The sequence below is a fragment of the Lepidochelys kempii genome, chromosome 10 (genome assembly GCF_965140265.1).
Source record: "Lepidochelys kempii isolate rLepKem1 chromosome 10, rLepKem1.hap2, whole genome shotgun sequence".
NCBI classification, from domain to species: Eukaryota; Metazoa; Chordata; order Testudines; family Cheloniidae; genus Lepidochelys; species Lepidochelys kempii.
In genome coordinates, this window is record NC_133265.1 from 78,024,692 (window position 1) to 78,040,715 (window position 16,024).

Sequence of the window (16,024 nt, forward strand, 5' to 3'; positions counted from 1 at the left end):
AAACTAAAGCCAGTGACACCCCATCCCTCCTGATGAAGGGCAGCTGCAGAGCGAAAGGACGATGGCCGAGTGGTTAACGCTCAGGAGAGGGAAGGAGGAGGCCTGGCTTCTAGGCCTGTCAGCCTTCCTGTGACGTTGAACGTTTTGGCCCTGGTGATCTGCCTAGACAGAGGTTGCCTGTTGATGGTCACCTAAAAAAAGGGACCTGGTTTTCAGAGGGTGCCAAAAACCCATCCCTCCGGTTAACATCTGTGCTGGGTGCTCAGAATATCAAACCGTTTGTAAGTGCCTCTGTAAGTATAGGTGCGATCGGTAGCCCTGCCTATTAAGGATGCCTGACACTTCTTCCCATTATAAGACCCTGTTTTCAGCTGCTTATAATTTGACCAAACTTCAACTGTTTAGGCTCAAACTTTCTAGGCCAGTGTCTGCTTTAGGCTGAATTTTTCTGGAAAATTTCAGCCAACACAGTTCAGCCATTTCCAAGAATGAGGCTAAGGAAAAATATAGGGGTTTGCCCTTGTTAAAATTCTGCTCATCTTTCCTTGCACCCCCCAGGCTTTGGAACAGGGAGACTGAGGTCAGGGCACCTAAGTTCTGTTCCCAGCTCTGCTGTGTTAGACAAAGTCAATTAACCTCTCTGCCTCAATTTCCCTCTCTGTATGCTTGAGGAAACTTATTTCATTAGCTAACGGATCCCTGTCAGGAAGCTTTTCCAGGTATGCAGACTAAGTTTTTCCTCTCTTAATTTCACTCCATTGCTCCTAATAGAAGTAAAAGCCAGCGATGGAGAATGCCCATTAGGTCATTTCACTGCTGCCCAACTGAGAAACTTGCGTAATTCCTTCAGGAATGGATAACTGTGTCATCATTTTAGTTACATTCCAACATCTGGATGCATGAGAGGATGTTACATTTGCCAGTGGCCACGGCCATTCTTTTGAACAAATGCACTGTTTCAGAACAGGCCTTGGGAGAATTTCCACACCATTCACTTATAGCTATTGCCAAGAATTGTCTCAATCAGGTTCAGAGATAAGTAGAAGAGAAATATTTATCATGCAGTGATCACAAAACACTGAACTTTCTGGCATGGACATTATCAGGAGACCATCCAGTTAAGCACAGAGTTCAGACTCTTGGAATTCCGTTGCTTATTCATTCACTAGAGAGATTACATCCCACCTAAGATTTCCTTCAGGGACTGCTGCCTGGGGTTTGTCAAGGCAGAACACCAGGAATTCCTAGGACTAGTCAGAGCTGGTTGGGAAATTGGCTCCCTCACTGCAGAAAATTTTGATTAAAGTGGTAAAAAGAGTAGTTTTAATTGAAATTTTCCACAGAAAAGTTTGACCTTTCAGTGAAAAATCAAAAATTGAAATATTTTAAATGCTGCCATGGTACAGAATGGAAGTTGTAGTTTTATGTGCCTTGTGCACTCATTCTTTTCTATAGATTGGGCTCCTGGGTCAAACTACATCTCCCATGATGCACCATAGGCTCAGCTGGTGGTGAGCAGAACAGTTGCATCATGGGAGTCCATGGCCCCCCTGCACAGTCTGAAGGAACGGGTTCTGTGCTGGGGATCTCCTGCTCCTCTCCAGGCTTCAGCACAGCCTCTGTCCGGCCATAGCAGTGGCTCATGTCTGTATCTGGTACTACAGTCTCAGAGCTGCTGAGCCCCTGCTCTGTCAGGGTGGAAAGGGGAGAAATTATGGCAGGTGGATCCATGTGGCTCTGCCAGTTTATCCCTCTGAACCTTCACATCTTGTGATTCGGGTGAGCACTCCCCACCGCCCTGCAAGCCTGTCTGTGCTCTGCAGAGCCAGGCTGCACGTACCCCTGTGCAGAGTCCCAGAATCCTGCCGCAGTCCTATGCAGCAGCACTATGCAAGAGCAAGCAGAGGTTGTTCCTCACAGATTTCACACTGTGTGTGTGTGGGGGGGGGGGGGGGAGTTGGAGATACGGCATCTTATTGCACCTAACACCACAACATGAGTTGCCCATTTGGGCACGTCCCCTATACACAGTCCATCTATTCCCTAAGTAACAGCCATCTGTTGCTCCAGGAACATTTCATCACTCTTTGTGGGAGGAAGAAACTGTCACTTGCTTTATTAATTTAATTGCTAGTTGCAAAAATAAAAACTATAGCAACAAACCATCCAGCATAACAAAGGTTTGTTGATTGCGGCTGTGGAGTGAAGCCATTGCCAAAGTGCAAAGGAATGTCTAGTTTAAACACGGGCTCAGCTGGAGATTGAATTTAACACACTAATGATGTATAGGCTACTTCTCTGTCCTTGGCACGTAACGTTAAGATGAAAACATCTCTCTACGTCTCTCATCTTGCAGGTCCATGATATCAAATTTCAGGGTCAGAACGCAGAAGAGAAAGAATCATGGATGAAAGCCCTGAATGAAGGGATCAGCAGAGCCAAAAATAAAATACTTGATGAGGTAAGACAAATGGGTTTCAAGCTGTATGTGTTTGTGTGTCAACCTTCATTCACTACCGTGTAGAGGGGCACTGACATCCCCTGCCTCCCGCACCTCCTAGCTTCATGGGCGTTCCAGCTCCAGGTCCAAATTGTGCACCTGGAGTCCAATACTGCTGTTAGCAGGTTTAGATTATAACAACACTCTTGACCTAGTGGCCAGGTGTCACGTTTGCCTTTCTCCCCCTTCCTTCCTTTGCTCGGGCCTCCTAAATACTAAGCAGCAACAAAGGTTAAAGCAAAAAAGAAAAAAAACTCTTGTGGCCAGATTCAGAGGTGGCATAAGGAGAAGTGAGTTACGCTCCCTTACGTTGAGTTACACCGCTTACCAATGTGTAGGCAAGGTTTAGTCATGGCAGCGGAGCCAGAGCATGTAAGAAGTTTAGCAGCAGGACATGAGATGGTGTGAACCAGCTGCTACTTTGTTGCTTTTCCCCCTCTCTTCTGGCCCTGTGGTATGTGTGTTACACAGACTACCTAAGACTCAGTGAGCCAAATTCAGAAGAGCAGTGTGTGGAGAGTGATAGGGGTATATTAGGTTGTTAAATGGGTTAAACTCTGATTTGGCAACATGTACATGCGGAGGGGCCTGGAAGGTGTAGGTATGTGTGGGTCTGTGTGAAATCAAGCTAGAGTCTCTCTAGACTTCCCCAGAATTTGCCCCTTGAAAGAGGGAGAACAATGCCACGTCTTTTCCTCTCTAACAACATACCTGTGAATGCAGAACATGGTCGTTTCAGCAGCATTTTATAGAAGCCTCTATGGGATAACATGTATAGAATCCACCACCAACTAAGCTGGGCATTCACCATACATGTCATTTGCCCCCTGCCTCCACTGTAACGCTGGGACTCTCCAGGAGGACAAGAGGGGGGAGTAGAGGAAATTGCTGACACAATGGGGTTGGCCTGAGCTGCAAAAGCAACTAAGAGCCTGGTCCAGAGCCCACTGAAGTCAGTGGGAGACATTGTAATGACTCCAGAGGGCTTTGGATCAGGCTCTAAGTTAATCCACTGGAATCTGTGTCCATCCCTGTGGAAGGAACTTGGGCACGAGAGCTGCTGCAGCTCAGAATTTGCCAAGCAGCTGCTCTGCCCCATGGAAGGACTTTCCTTCCTCTCAGCCCCGTGGCTCCCTGCAGCACACAGCCTGGTTACTGCACCTTTAAATCTGGACACGCGTGTAATGTGACACAGAGTCCACCAGCTTTTCATGCTGCCTGGAGAGACGTCTAGTGGAAAGTTACTACATGGGCTGTTAGCGCTACCATCCGGCAAGACGTCGCCAAGAGCTACCTGCGGCTGTGGCGGAGAGGTTGCAAGGAGCTGCCCCCCCCCCCCCCCCCGACTCTGAAACTACCCCCAAATCCAGACATTCGGGCAAAGGAAGGACTAAAATTACACAGCGTAGGGTTTGACATGGAGCTAACCTCAATCCCTTACCAGGAAGGGCAGTATCTACTATGCAGTAGTTGGAAGGAAGTTCGTAAACTCCACCAAGCTAAGGAGAAGCCACCACGAAGGGAATGAAGCCACCCTGAAGAAATGAGTAGGGGGAACTTGGAGACTAAGAAACCAACAAGACCTGATTAGTGAGAAACAGTCTTTAGGGAAGTGGAAACTGGAGTGTTGTGTAAAAATCTTTGAGACAAAGGCAAGGGATTAAAAAACACCACATGCCTTCATCAAGCATGCATTACAGACGTGGAGTTGTAGAATGCATACTCGTCGGGCTCCATCCTGGGCCTCTTATTCAGGCAATGAAGTCAATGGGAAATTGGAGTAAGGGATGGAGAATTGGACTCCAATTGTAGTGTGCCATTTTGATGAGAAAACATTTACATTTAAAAGATCCAGACTCTCTATTTTTATTCACGGGAGGCACCTCGCAGTAACTGGAGGTGGCCCAGAGAAGCACCCTCCTGGCATTACCAAATCACGTTCAGTGTCAGGTGTTTTTAGGGCAGGCATTGCTCATTCATCCTTCCACGTAAAAAGCAGCATTTGTAAGTAACTGGACCTACTGGGAGCAGCAGACAAGCGAGGGCTACATTATAAATCTGAGCAGCAGCGAACTCAGCATTCAAGCTCGCTCTCATGTTACCGATGAGCAGGAGAGGTGATGTAATGTAGCGTAATGCTGGGCAGTCTTTGCTGTAGCAACCTGCCTCTGGCTCCCTGGTTGCTGGGGGAGACCGGCGCTGGTGCTGTGCTGTCTTTCCGAAGTGGAGGTCTCTCTCTCTCTCCCGCCCCGGTGATGACGACGTGCGATGAATGCCGCACTCCCTAGCGCAGAGTATCGAAGAGGGAGCTCAGATGATCACCCCCAGCCACAGGACCTGTGGGGAGGGAAGTGCTGCTCACTAACTGCTTCAACATCTGTGTGCACAGGCCCTGTCGAAAACCAGCGGGCCCAGTCCTCCGCTGGCACAAGTCAGCTGTGCTCCACTAAAATCAATGGGGCTATGCCGACTTACACCAGCTAAGGACTTGGCCCATTTTGTTTTTAATTCCTCCCAATTTTTTTTTTTTTTTAAATTGACTCCATAGGCCTGGTCAGTCTTTCTACTCCAGAGAACTTTTTTTCTCTCTGGGGAGCTGAGCCAGGTAACTGGAAAGAGATGCATGCAATCAGTTGGCATTTCTAAAGCCCCTATTGGAGCTTCCCCCTGTGCTTTCAGACACTGAGGACTGAACCCCTGGCTGTGGCCAATAAGCGCTGGGTGTGGCTTGGGGGATGCAAAGGAGACCTTCATGGCTCCCCGTTCCTGAGGTCAGCTCTGTGACCAGCGTAGTTTAGAGCAGCCTCAGAGACACTCTGAACTATATCAGCTTAGGACCATTATGCCAGCTGGGATCACTCGAGTGTGGTACGCTGTGGCAACACCCCAGCATGCCCCCTTCGCGAGATAGCTGGAGGGGTGGGGGAGGCAGGAGTGATAGGCATAGAGCCAGAATAGTAACAGGACTTAGCATTGGCTCTCATTTTCCATGTGCGACGCAATGAATTTTAAATCTGATTCCAGTAAGTAAACGTGTTAATTGAGCCACTGTTGCAATTAATCCAGGTCACTGCTCACATCTTCTGTTCAGCTTCCTGAGATCATTAAAGCTGTACAAAGAAAGGTCTGTTAACAAGGCCTGCAGATACAGTTCACAGTCAGGTCAGGATTATTAACGTGCCTTCACCTCTTAGATGTAGTAAAACTAATCTCCTTGCCACGTTCCAAGCCCAGCCTGGGTGCAGGACAACAAAAGTCTCCTGTGCCCTCCTTTTCCTGCCCTGCAGGTACCTAGGATTGGCAAACCTCAGAAAGTTGGATGGGCCAAGTCAGATGCTCTCAGTTTCACCTGGGGGGTTGCAGAACTAGCTCAGCATCTTGTGGATGAAGTCTGTTCCGCTCTGACACTGAGCCATCATGAATGTGCATGTTGCAAACCAAGCGGAGAATCTGGAGCTAGCATCGCATTCCAAGGGCCCCTGGCTAAGGTTCTGAATGCGGTTCTGCCAGATCACAGCTGGGTTTGCTTTGAAAATACTAAAGAGACGTTGCAGCCACGTCCAGCACCGTTTTGTAGATGTGCAAGTTCACATTGCTGGCAGCCCGCGGTAAGGAATGGAGGATGGTGTTTAAGTCTTCCCCCACCTTTTAGCTTTCCATGAACAGACCCTGCAGATTGTCTGCATATGTACGGCAGGGGCTAAGAGGGTGAAGGAGCCCGTTCTACAAACATCCACCCAAGAAAGAGTTGCGTAACTTTCCTGCTAAAAGAGAAGCTTTTGGCAACTCTTTCAGCGCTCAAGTGTCCGATACATATGGCTATAAATAAGAGTGCATCATTGAGCTCTATTCTAAATGCTTCTGAAAAGGAGTGCAGGTTTTAAGGCAATATAATGATGCTGGTGAGCAATAAAAACCACACAGAAAACAAACGTTAACGGTTTGATTTCAATAAGCCTAGAAATCTGAGAACCTGATTGTAATGGCGACATATTCAAAAGCCATCCTGGCTACAAATGCACCCTTACCAGAAATGACAGAAAAAGACCTCCAAGGAGATGGTTTTAGGCATGGATTGATAAGTCAGTGATGTTCTCCTTTCCTCCTCCCATTTAAAGGTGAAGGTAGATCAGAGCCTTTCCCTGGAACATGTGACTCGAGACAGAGTGAAAGTGGGTCATGGGCGCAGACCACCCACCAGAATTCATCTGAAAGAGGTAAGAATGCACTTTGGGGTTGCATGCTGCAGCGCAGTGAAATCACCTGTATGCAATCTCCATCTGGTAAAAGTCCCAAGCCGGCATCAGAGAACTATTTCTGGGTGTATTGTTCATGCTGATTACATGCAACACACAAAACACAAGCTTCTAGCTGACCCCTTACTTGTAAAACCAGCCGGTAACAGGAGTAAGGGAAAGCAAGTTTTTATAGGATGGTGGACTGCAGCAGTTTAAGATTTTTGCATCCTTCAGGTTGGCAGCTGCTGCAACAGGTGGCGATATATTTATGAGTCTTTCTATAGTTCGTGAGCTGCTTCGTTGTTCGGCACGTGCCATTACTGCTCAATTACATAAACAACCCGAAGCACTGAGAACGGGTTATAACTGGGTTTTCTAAGACAGGTTTATAGAGCAGCCTGTATTCTGTTCCCAGTAGCTTTCCTGTAGCTAGCATTTAAAACAAAAACACCCACGCCTAATAAATATTAGATTCCTGTTTCTGGGGGAGTTTCTACATTGTAATAGTACTGATACTTTAGAAGAGGATTAAACTAACGAACGGGTTTAAGGCTAAACCTCTTTCTGCAAACGTCACAGTTTGCCGACTCTCACCTGCGCAACTCTCAAGTGATCATAGTGCAGACGACATGCTCCAGAGCTTTTTAGTCTAGCGCACAGAAATCCTGCAACATTCACAAGAGAATCTTTCTTCAGAGAAATAATCACTGGAGAGCCAGACAGTCCCTCCCTTCTCCTCAAAAAGATCTCAGAGGCACAAATACTCTCCGGGAATTTTATACACTGATGTTATTCCCCTAATTCCTTGTAAACTGGGCCTGAAATCTCAGCTCTGTTATTGCAAGTGCCCTCACCTTGAAGGGGACAATTTGCCATTTATAGGGTAATAAAGGTCTTCTGTGGACATTGGGGACAGAGGGTACGTGTAAGTGGATGTTATTTGGATGGAGGCCCTGGGTACTGACATGCCACAAAGATTAGTATTAGGGACGACTATACAGACGCTGCGTGGAAGAGAAAATGCACCCTACAGTGCTGGTAAGGAGGAGGAGAGCAACAACATCCCTAGTGAAGTAGCTGGTGAAAAAGCAGTTTACGCATTTCACTCCCAAGAAATGTAATGTAAGGAGTCTGAACCAGAAGTCTGATCAGAGTCATTGGCTCTGAGAAGTCATGTACAGCAAGAAACTGATCAGGATCGGGACTTAGTGCGGGGTGAAGACCTGTATGCTGCAGCACTGCTGAACGGGAATAGGAGAGTCTTGGGCTGCAGACCCCGAGGAAGGGGACACAACTCAGTTCTCCACTGTGAAATAGTGACGCTTCATCTTGAAAGCCATGTTCAGTTCCTGTCACCTTATGGAAAGGACACAGTAAAGAGGGTGACCAGACAGTTGTAGAGTAGCAGCCGTGTTAGTTTGTATCCGGAAAAAGAAAAGGAGGACTTGTTGCACCTTAGAGGCTAACAAATTTATTTGAGCATAAGTTGTAGGGACGTGAATACTGTAGTAATTACTCCCCCCCCCCCCCCCCGTTAACTGGATATTTTAATTGCTGGTCACACAATCCTGAAGGGAGATACTCTGGGCTAGCTTCACACAGGAGACCTGGGACACATATTGAGAGGGTCAGGCAGTACAGGGGTACTTCACCCAGGTGAGGAGGTCTCTTAAAAGGGCTCAAGTGGGAGGAAGGCTATAGCCAGCCTCCCTGTTCTGGAGGGAGTCTGAGCCTAGATGCATTTGGGCATTGTCTGTCCCCAGGGCTCCCTCAAACAGGGACTCTCTCCTCATTTCTGCCTCTGGGGTGGATAGGAGACTTAGGAAGTTTGGGCTTCAGTATGGAGATAATGCAGCTCTGCATGGCCATCCCTTCTGATCCGGCAGCTGTGGTTGAGCAGTTTGCCTGGAGCTTGTGACATGAAGGACTAGCTGGCTGAGGCCCAACCCAGCCGAGACAGATGATGTCAGGAGGGGAGAGGAAGCAGCCAAGCGCAAAATGATGTTACATTAGTGCCCTGGACTGAAGGATTCGATACATGAACTAACAGACCTGTACATTTTATCAATCTAAGAAAATGCAACAAGTTATGTAAGGACAGCAGCAATAGGAATTCTGGGAAACACTCTTGGGGGGGATGACTTGGGTAGTAAGGGGATAAAATATGCTAGGCTACTTCAACAGCTATTCCTACAAGAGGATAGAACCAGATGATCTGCCTCCATTGCTCTAGGTTGTATGCAGCGTGGTAGCCGTGTTGGTCCCAAGATATTAGTGGGACAAGGCGGGGGAAGCCATTTTTAATTGGACGAACTTCTGTTGGTGAGAGAGACAAGCCTTCAAGCTACACAGAGTTCTTCCTCAGGTCTGGAAAAGGTACTCAATCTCACAGCTAAATGCAAGGTAGAACAGATAGTTTAGCATGTACTTTAAGGGACCATTCAAGGTGAAGTGGCCCACTAACACCCCTGTATTAAGACCATTTACATGGAAGAGCTCTGTGTAGCTCAAAAGTTTGTCTCTTTCTCTCCAACAGAAGTTGTTCCAATAAAAGGATATCTCCTCACCCATTATGTCTCTTCTTTGCTCCGGGAAATTCTTTGCATTTATCAGTTCAGACAGCGCACCTGCCCATGTAAATATTTGTAACGTGCAAACTGTCCACATCAGAACCGCACAGCATAGTGTTGATAACTTAGAAAGGAAGAAGGATTTTTGATAGGCTTTTTGATGGTCCAAAGCAGTCCAAAGTACACATTCTTGACCTCTTGGGATTATTGGCTTTGAGGCGCTCCTGACTGTCGCCCACTACTGGAGACAAAATAGCGCAGCGGCAAGTACGCACGCACTGAAGCGGGTGCTGGTGTAATGTCCTGCAGGGTGTTAAATTGAGTAAGAAGTGGGGGCGTCAAGGGGAGCAGAAACAGAGGCACTACTCAGTCTCACACGTGTAAGCTGTGCTGAGGTATACAGGTTTGTCTGTACCATCCTCCTTGTGGGAGGAAAGATTTGTAGTCAGATGCTGGACTTGTCTACACTGCCACTTAACCTGATGCAAGTTTCATTCCTCAGGGGTGTAAAAAAGCCACCACCCCCACCTGGTGCAACATAAGTTACACTGACTGAACGCGGTGTCCGCACCACGCTGTGCCAGCCAACACAGCTTCCGCCTCTCACGGAGGTGGAGAAATTATACTGATGTGAGAGCACTCTCCCGTCAGCATGGCATGTCTTCAGACACGCTACAGTGGCATAGCTGCGCTGATGTAGCGCGGGAGTGTAGTCCAGCCCTCAGTCACCCCACCTCCACTTCTTTGACTTAAACGATTTGTTAAGACTGGTTTTGAGGACAGGATCGTTCAGGGGATTGATACAGGACACAGTCTAAATAAAGCTCTCTCATATTACATTTCTCAGGTCGCCAAGTCTACATCGGATGGAATCTTGAGGCTGGATCTGGATATAGTGGATAATGGCCCTCCAGACGTCACCTTGACTGTGAGCGATAATGAGAACATCCCTCCTCCAAAGGAAACTCCAAAGCCACCTATGCCTCCTACAAAACCCAGTGTCGTGTCAGAGAAGCAGAGTGCAGTTAACAGCGTTGCTGATCAAGAGCCTAAAAAGCCTCCGTTGCCTCCAGCAAAGAAGTTGAACGAGAGTACGCCGTCAAAGGACGATCTGAACGACAAGGATGAGGGTTCGGTCAGTCAAGGTGAGGAGGGTGAAGAACCCAAAGCTTCAGCAGGGGACAAGGAAGAGAACCTCATGGAGGTCAGCAACAGCAGCACGGCAAAGCCTCCGATTCCTCCTCCTAAAATCTTATCGGACAAGCTGAAAGGGGTCAGGTGGGATGAACCAGCCCCTCACCCTCAAAGCACAGAAGGTTTGGAACCATCCAAGGGTGGCAGTAAAGAAAACCTCACAGAGGTGGTCACAAAAGCTACTGTGAAACCTCCACTTCCTCATAAGATTTTATCAGAAAAATTGACAGCCAGTGTGGATTCCACCCCAAGCAATTTAGAGGCGAAGAGTTCAGAAGGCGAGGAGCCCCATGATTCCAAGCCCCTCAGGGATGAAATGGAAGACGGGGAAGTGACAGAATCCACTCCCCAAAAAGTAGAGCTTGAAGAAGGAAGTGAGAGAGCTGCTGCTGAGAAAGAGGAGCCACAAACAATACAGGAACAAATAAAGACTTCCTTAGTTACCGAAGCAAAGCAGGAAAGTACAGAGGTTCCTAGTAAAGAGAAAACACTTTTACCACAGTCCATAGCAAATTCCTCACCTCTCAGAACTCGCTGTGTATCCGTAGGAGGACTGCTGAATGAATCGAAAAATGCAGAAAAAGAACTTCTGGGTCAAGGCTTCCGCAAGGAGCCCCAATCCTGCCTGGCTAAAATGGAGGAGAAAGTGGCTTGCGAAAGGGAAAAGACAGAAAAACTTCTGCAAAAGGTTTTAGGCAGAGAGTTAGAACAAGCACAGGAGGGGAATGGGCCCCCCGTAAATGCAGAGACATTGCTTAATGAGGCTGTAGAACAGCTCCGGCAAGCAACACAAGTCCTACAAGAAATTAAAGGGTTAGGAGAACTGAATAAGGAACTGACAGAGAAACCGAAAGAAAAGCCGAAGGATCTAGTAACTCTTTATAGGAGAAGTGCTCCCTGAGATGTACTTAAGACGACATTTCTTTCTTACAGTCAAGCTAAATATTTGCTATTTACGACTTATACCATTGCTTGGCCAGTGTTAAATAAGGTTATGTTTTGCTATGCACAAACCAAGCATTCAGAGCAGGGCATTTCAGTTATAATTTTCTTTTTGTTCTGTCTTTATGCCATATTCCCATCCCTGATCACAATAGGAAGTTAGAGGACATCGAGTATCAGTTGCAAAAATGTGAATATTCTTTAAGGTCTTGATCCAAAGCTCATTGACGTCAGCAGAAAAAACACCAATGGGCTTTGGATTAGGCCCTTAAAAAAAAACAAAAACCAACCAACAAACAAACAAAAAAACCCACCACCACATCACTGGTAATCAGACTAAAGGTCAGTTTTTCAAAGGAGGGCATGGATATTCCAGCAAAAAATTCATGTGTGCATGTATAAACTGGCACGTAAGACATGGAATTACTCAGTTTGTACTGGCACCCAGAGAGTTTTGCCAATGAAATCATTCCACTGGGAATCTGGCCGCAAACGTCCCTAAATTTTGCTCAGTTTGTTCACTTGCTGACAAGTTTTGACTACCTGGCCCAATCATATTCTGGAACAAATGGTTAACAGTTTCCAAAGATACTCACTGAACATATCGGCAGTTCAAAAATTGTCTTAGAAATTCGTACAAAACTGGCAAACTGGTGATGGTAAGCAATTGTTTTCAGCTCTAGACCAGAGCACTGTTCTAAGAACGGTACAAGTATTCATTGAGCCTCAAACTACCATTGCCAAGCAAGTATTAGTTTTTCCTGTGGGGAAACAGGCAGGGATGTGAAGTGATTTGCCGACAGAAGGAGTTCATTTCAGAGCCCGGGACAGAATTTAGCAATCCTACCCCTAACTCTGTGCTCTTTCTCCTAGACAGTGCTGCTTCGTCTGAAATACTGCTTCTTGCTGAAGCAGCCCGAAATGTTCATTTTGAAGCAATACATTGACCTGGTAACTAGAGTCTCCTGTATTTGTAGACGTAAACAGTCAGTTGTTTGGAGGCTCATGGGAGCGGTTGGCTGGTTGTTCTGAAAGTAGACTCTCCCCCTGCTGTGTGTCGAGCAGCATTGTCCTGGGAGGTTGACTGATGACATGTGCGTCATGACAACTGGTTTTGCTGGAATGTCTAATCATATCATTTTAACAGGGAAATGCATTTTGCAGTTTAAATCTTGGTGGGTAGGTGGCTGAACTTAGTACACTGAAATGAAGAAGGCATTACTAAATAAGGGCCCAGTCTGGTTCCCATGGAAGGCAATGGCAAAATGCCCTAATTTCTTGGTCCTCCTTGGTCCTTCCTTAGGGAAGTCGCATCTTCCTAAGCATCCAATGAGAGAAACGTGATGAAATGAGAATAGTCATGGTGACAAAATGATTACAAAACTACGTCTTGCATGACAAAGATTAAAAGTGTAAGCACCCTTTGCACCCTCAGACAACACGTGTGGATGTGAACCAGTCCAAGTTCAGCGATGCTCATTTACCCAACCAAGCCAGGTCATCACAGGGTGCAGGTGCATCCCTTGTATCCTTCTTTCAGAGTTTTGCCCTAAAATATTCACTCTCAATGGCACCACATCAACTACCCAGGGATTCTAAGGGCCACCACCTCCTCTTGGCTTTATCTAGGTTTGTGCAGCAGAGGAAGGATTGGATTTTTCTAAGCTGATCTTATGGAGCTCCAGGGAAGGCAGGTGGATGTTGAATAGCTAAGGCCCAGCAGAATACAAAGAATTTCTGAGCCAGAAGAGAGTTCAGCTTGGCAGTTCTCATTGAAAAGTATCTACACTACCCAGTAGCTTGTGCCATCTGCCCCTTCCAAGTACTAAGCCAGGATCATGCTATACGCCTTCTTTATCTCAGGTTCCTTCTCCAGTAGCTCACTGAGGCTCCATGGTACCCCATGCTGCAAACATCTACCATAGCAGCAGCCAAAGTAAAACTCAAACTACAGTTCCCTCCCTCCCCCCCCTTCCTAATTCAGCTGATGAGTACTCCTTGACATGTCCGGCCCAGCCCTGACCTAAGGCATTTCAGGAACTGAAAAATGGGAACATCCTAGATAAGAGCTACGTAGTCACTCAACCAGACACTTCCAAATCGAGTGATTAGAACAGCCTTGTTTTAAGCTGCCTCATTCTCAAGCCAGTCATAGGAATTCTATTGAAAGTCTCTCATTCTGTCACCCATAAAGTTTCTGCATAGTAGAATTTGCTTGAGTTTCAGGTGCCAAAACAGCCCTGCTTTTAGACACCGGATTTCCAAATATATGCAGTCCAGAGCATAGTCCCCTCGATGCAGGCCAAGGATGAACTCTGGTTCTGCATAATTTACTGCTGTAGAGTCAATGTGAACTGAGGTATCTTGTTTTCTTATGAGATGTACTTATAAGACAAGGGCTAACAATACAGACCTAGTCTATTCAGTGCCTACCAGCTTCTAATATGTCTTTTTCTGCATGTGCACTTTTGTTTACCGAACACTGTGCGATGTGAACATGAGCTGTACAAACCTGGTGAGTACAGAATGTCTTGGGACGTCAGCCTTCAGCGAGTGGGAGGCATTTGTGAGATAAAAATTGTATAACAAAAGGATAAAATAGATGGCTAACAAAGATGTATATGTAATAGGGATGTGCCCAGACCAGAACCATGATCTGGCCATGGTCAACATTTGGATGCAGATTCAAATCCCAGTGCTAAAGTTGTCCCTTATCCCTATTAGGACCAAACCAAACCCCTGGATTTGAATACCTTTGAACACTGGGGAAGGTCTGGATCCAGCTCAGACTCATCTCCGATATACATGGATGCTTTCGCTCTTACAAATATTTTGTCATCACAATGTGCCTATTAAATATCTACCTACTGTAGTGCTGACGAAGAGTCCCAGATCTCCTTATCTATTGCAGCAAGAATCTAGAGGATGTGCTTATATTTACTGTATTTTTTAAATCATACTGAATATTCTAATGTCTGATATTTTACTGAAACCCCAATAGGATTCCTAGCAGAAGACACCTGAATCTGTTAGGAGATGGGAGAGCTAAATACTGTATGTACTAACGTCACTTACCTTCATGTACTATGTCTTGTAAATAACTATAAATTAAGTGAACTCTCTTTTTAACACCCAGTGTCTCCATGGCTGAAAATGTTGTGTTAATTACGGAAAAATAGCCTTTTGTATAGGTTTAGCAGTTTCATTCTAAAAGTGATTAACCCACCTAGAATTTTGGGTCGACTGGGCTTTTATATATAAACAAAGCTTCATGGTTTGTTTAGACCATTTAAGTTTTCGCACATGTTATTCTTGTTCAGGGCATAAGCCAATCTCTGCCCAATGGGGATGGCAGGTTATTCCAGAGCTGTCTTCTGGGTTTCTTGCACCTTCCTCTTAAACAGCAAGTACTAGCCATTGTCCCAGCCAGGTTCTGGAGTAGAAGACCCATTACGCTGATCTAGAAGGACAATTCCAGTCTTCATTTTACCTACCACCAGTGAGCACCTAGCTTTTCGTCACTCAAAATCCCCAGCTGCACTAAGCTTGCTTTCTCACATCTGAAGACGCTGTGGGCGTGTCGAGATGGAGCATGACTCAATTTCAGATTTGTACAAGGACTGCCAGAGCTGCATGGTTCCGACAGGAAGGAAGTGAATGTGCTAGTGAGTGGCAGTGAACGATTGTATCTGAAAATCAGCTGTCATGGCTAGTGGAAAGGCAACGCTGCCTTCTGCGTGTAAAGAGCTTTGAGATTTGGCAATAAAACTCCTTTTTAAGCACACTCGGCTTCAGAGCAGTTTGTTCGGAACAAGAAGGAAGAGCAGGCATCGGGAGAGAGTATTAAGTCTTTGCTCGGATACGTTCTATCACAGCCATAGAGGGTTGTGCAGACTGTGTCCAGCCTAGTCTTTGGGCTAGCTCATGGGCTACCCACAAATCCCAAGGAAGGGGCGGAACAATCATGCACTGCCCCAGGAGCAGGCCAGGAATCAAACTGCGGCACTGATAGCCCTGTGCCGAGGGCAGCTTACTACTGCCATGGCTGCTCTGGCTGGGATGCAGGCGCACGCTTCTCCCCCAGCTGTGGAGGAAGGGTAGTAGCTGGAGGGGTAGTAGCACCCCTGCAGCAACAACTTTCCTTCCTCTCCCCACACAAACACACAGACTAGTTGTGGGGGGGAACCTCCCACCCCTTCCTCTCCCGCACCGGTGTATAACTCAGCTCACAACTGAGCCCCCCCTGAGAGTGTTAGAGCTGACTTATGGGAACAGGAGCAGGTCCTAAAACTGGGGAAGTTCCTCAAGCAGATTGCAAGTGTCTGATTTAAGGGCATTGTTGCCTAGTGGTTGCAGCAGAGGCTAGGAAGCCAGGGCTTCGAGTTTCTATACCCCAGACCGCCACTGAGTATCTGGGTTTCTTTGGGAAAGTCACTTACTCGCCCTTTGCTTTATCCAGTTATAAAAGTGAATAGAATCGCTTCTGTGATCCCTCGCAGGGACGGAGGAATATTGCAGGTCACCTTTTATCGGAGAATGTCCAAGCACCAGTTTGCTTAAGTGCTGTTTTTGGAGTACTG

At 46.6% G+C, this 16,024-nt stretch overlaps 1 protein-coding gene across 3 annotated transcripts in view; it reads left to right on the forward strand.

Moving 5' to 3' along the window:
* Positions 1-15,228, forward strand: part of PLEKHO2 (pleckstrin homology domain containing O2) — a 41,471-nt gene extending 26,243 nt beyond the window's left edge. For all 3 annotated transcript variants that reach the window (XM_073304313.1, XM_073304315.1, XM_073304314.1), the window contains 3 exons: positions 2,357-2,461; positions 6,619-6,717; positions 10,156-15,228. In XM_073304313.1, the coding sequence (XP_073160414.1) occupies positions 2,357-2,461; positions 6,619-6,717; positions 10,156-11,403 (1,452 nt within the window). In that variant the 3' untranslated portion in view covers positions 11,404-15,228. The remainder of the gene's footprint in view (positions 1-2,356; positions 2,462-6,618; positions 6,718-10,155) is intronic.
* Positions 15,229-16,024: the final 796 nt, after the last annotated feature.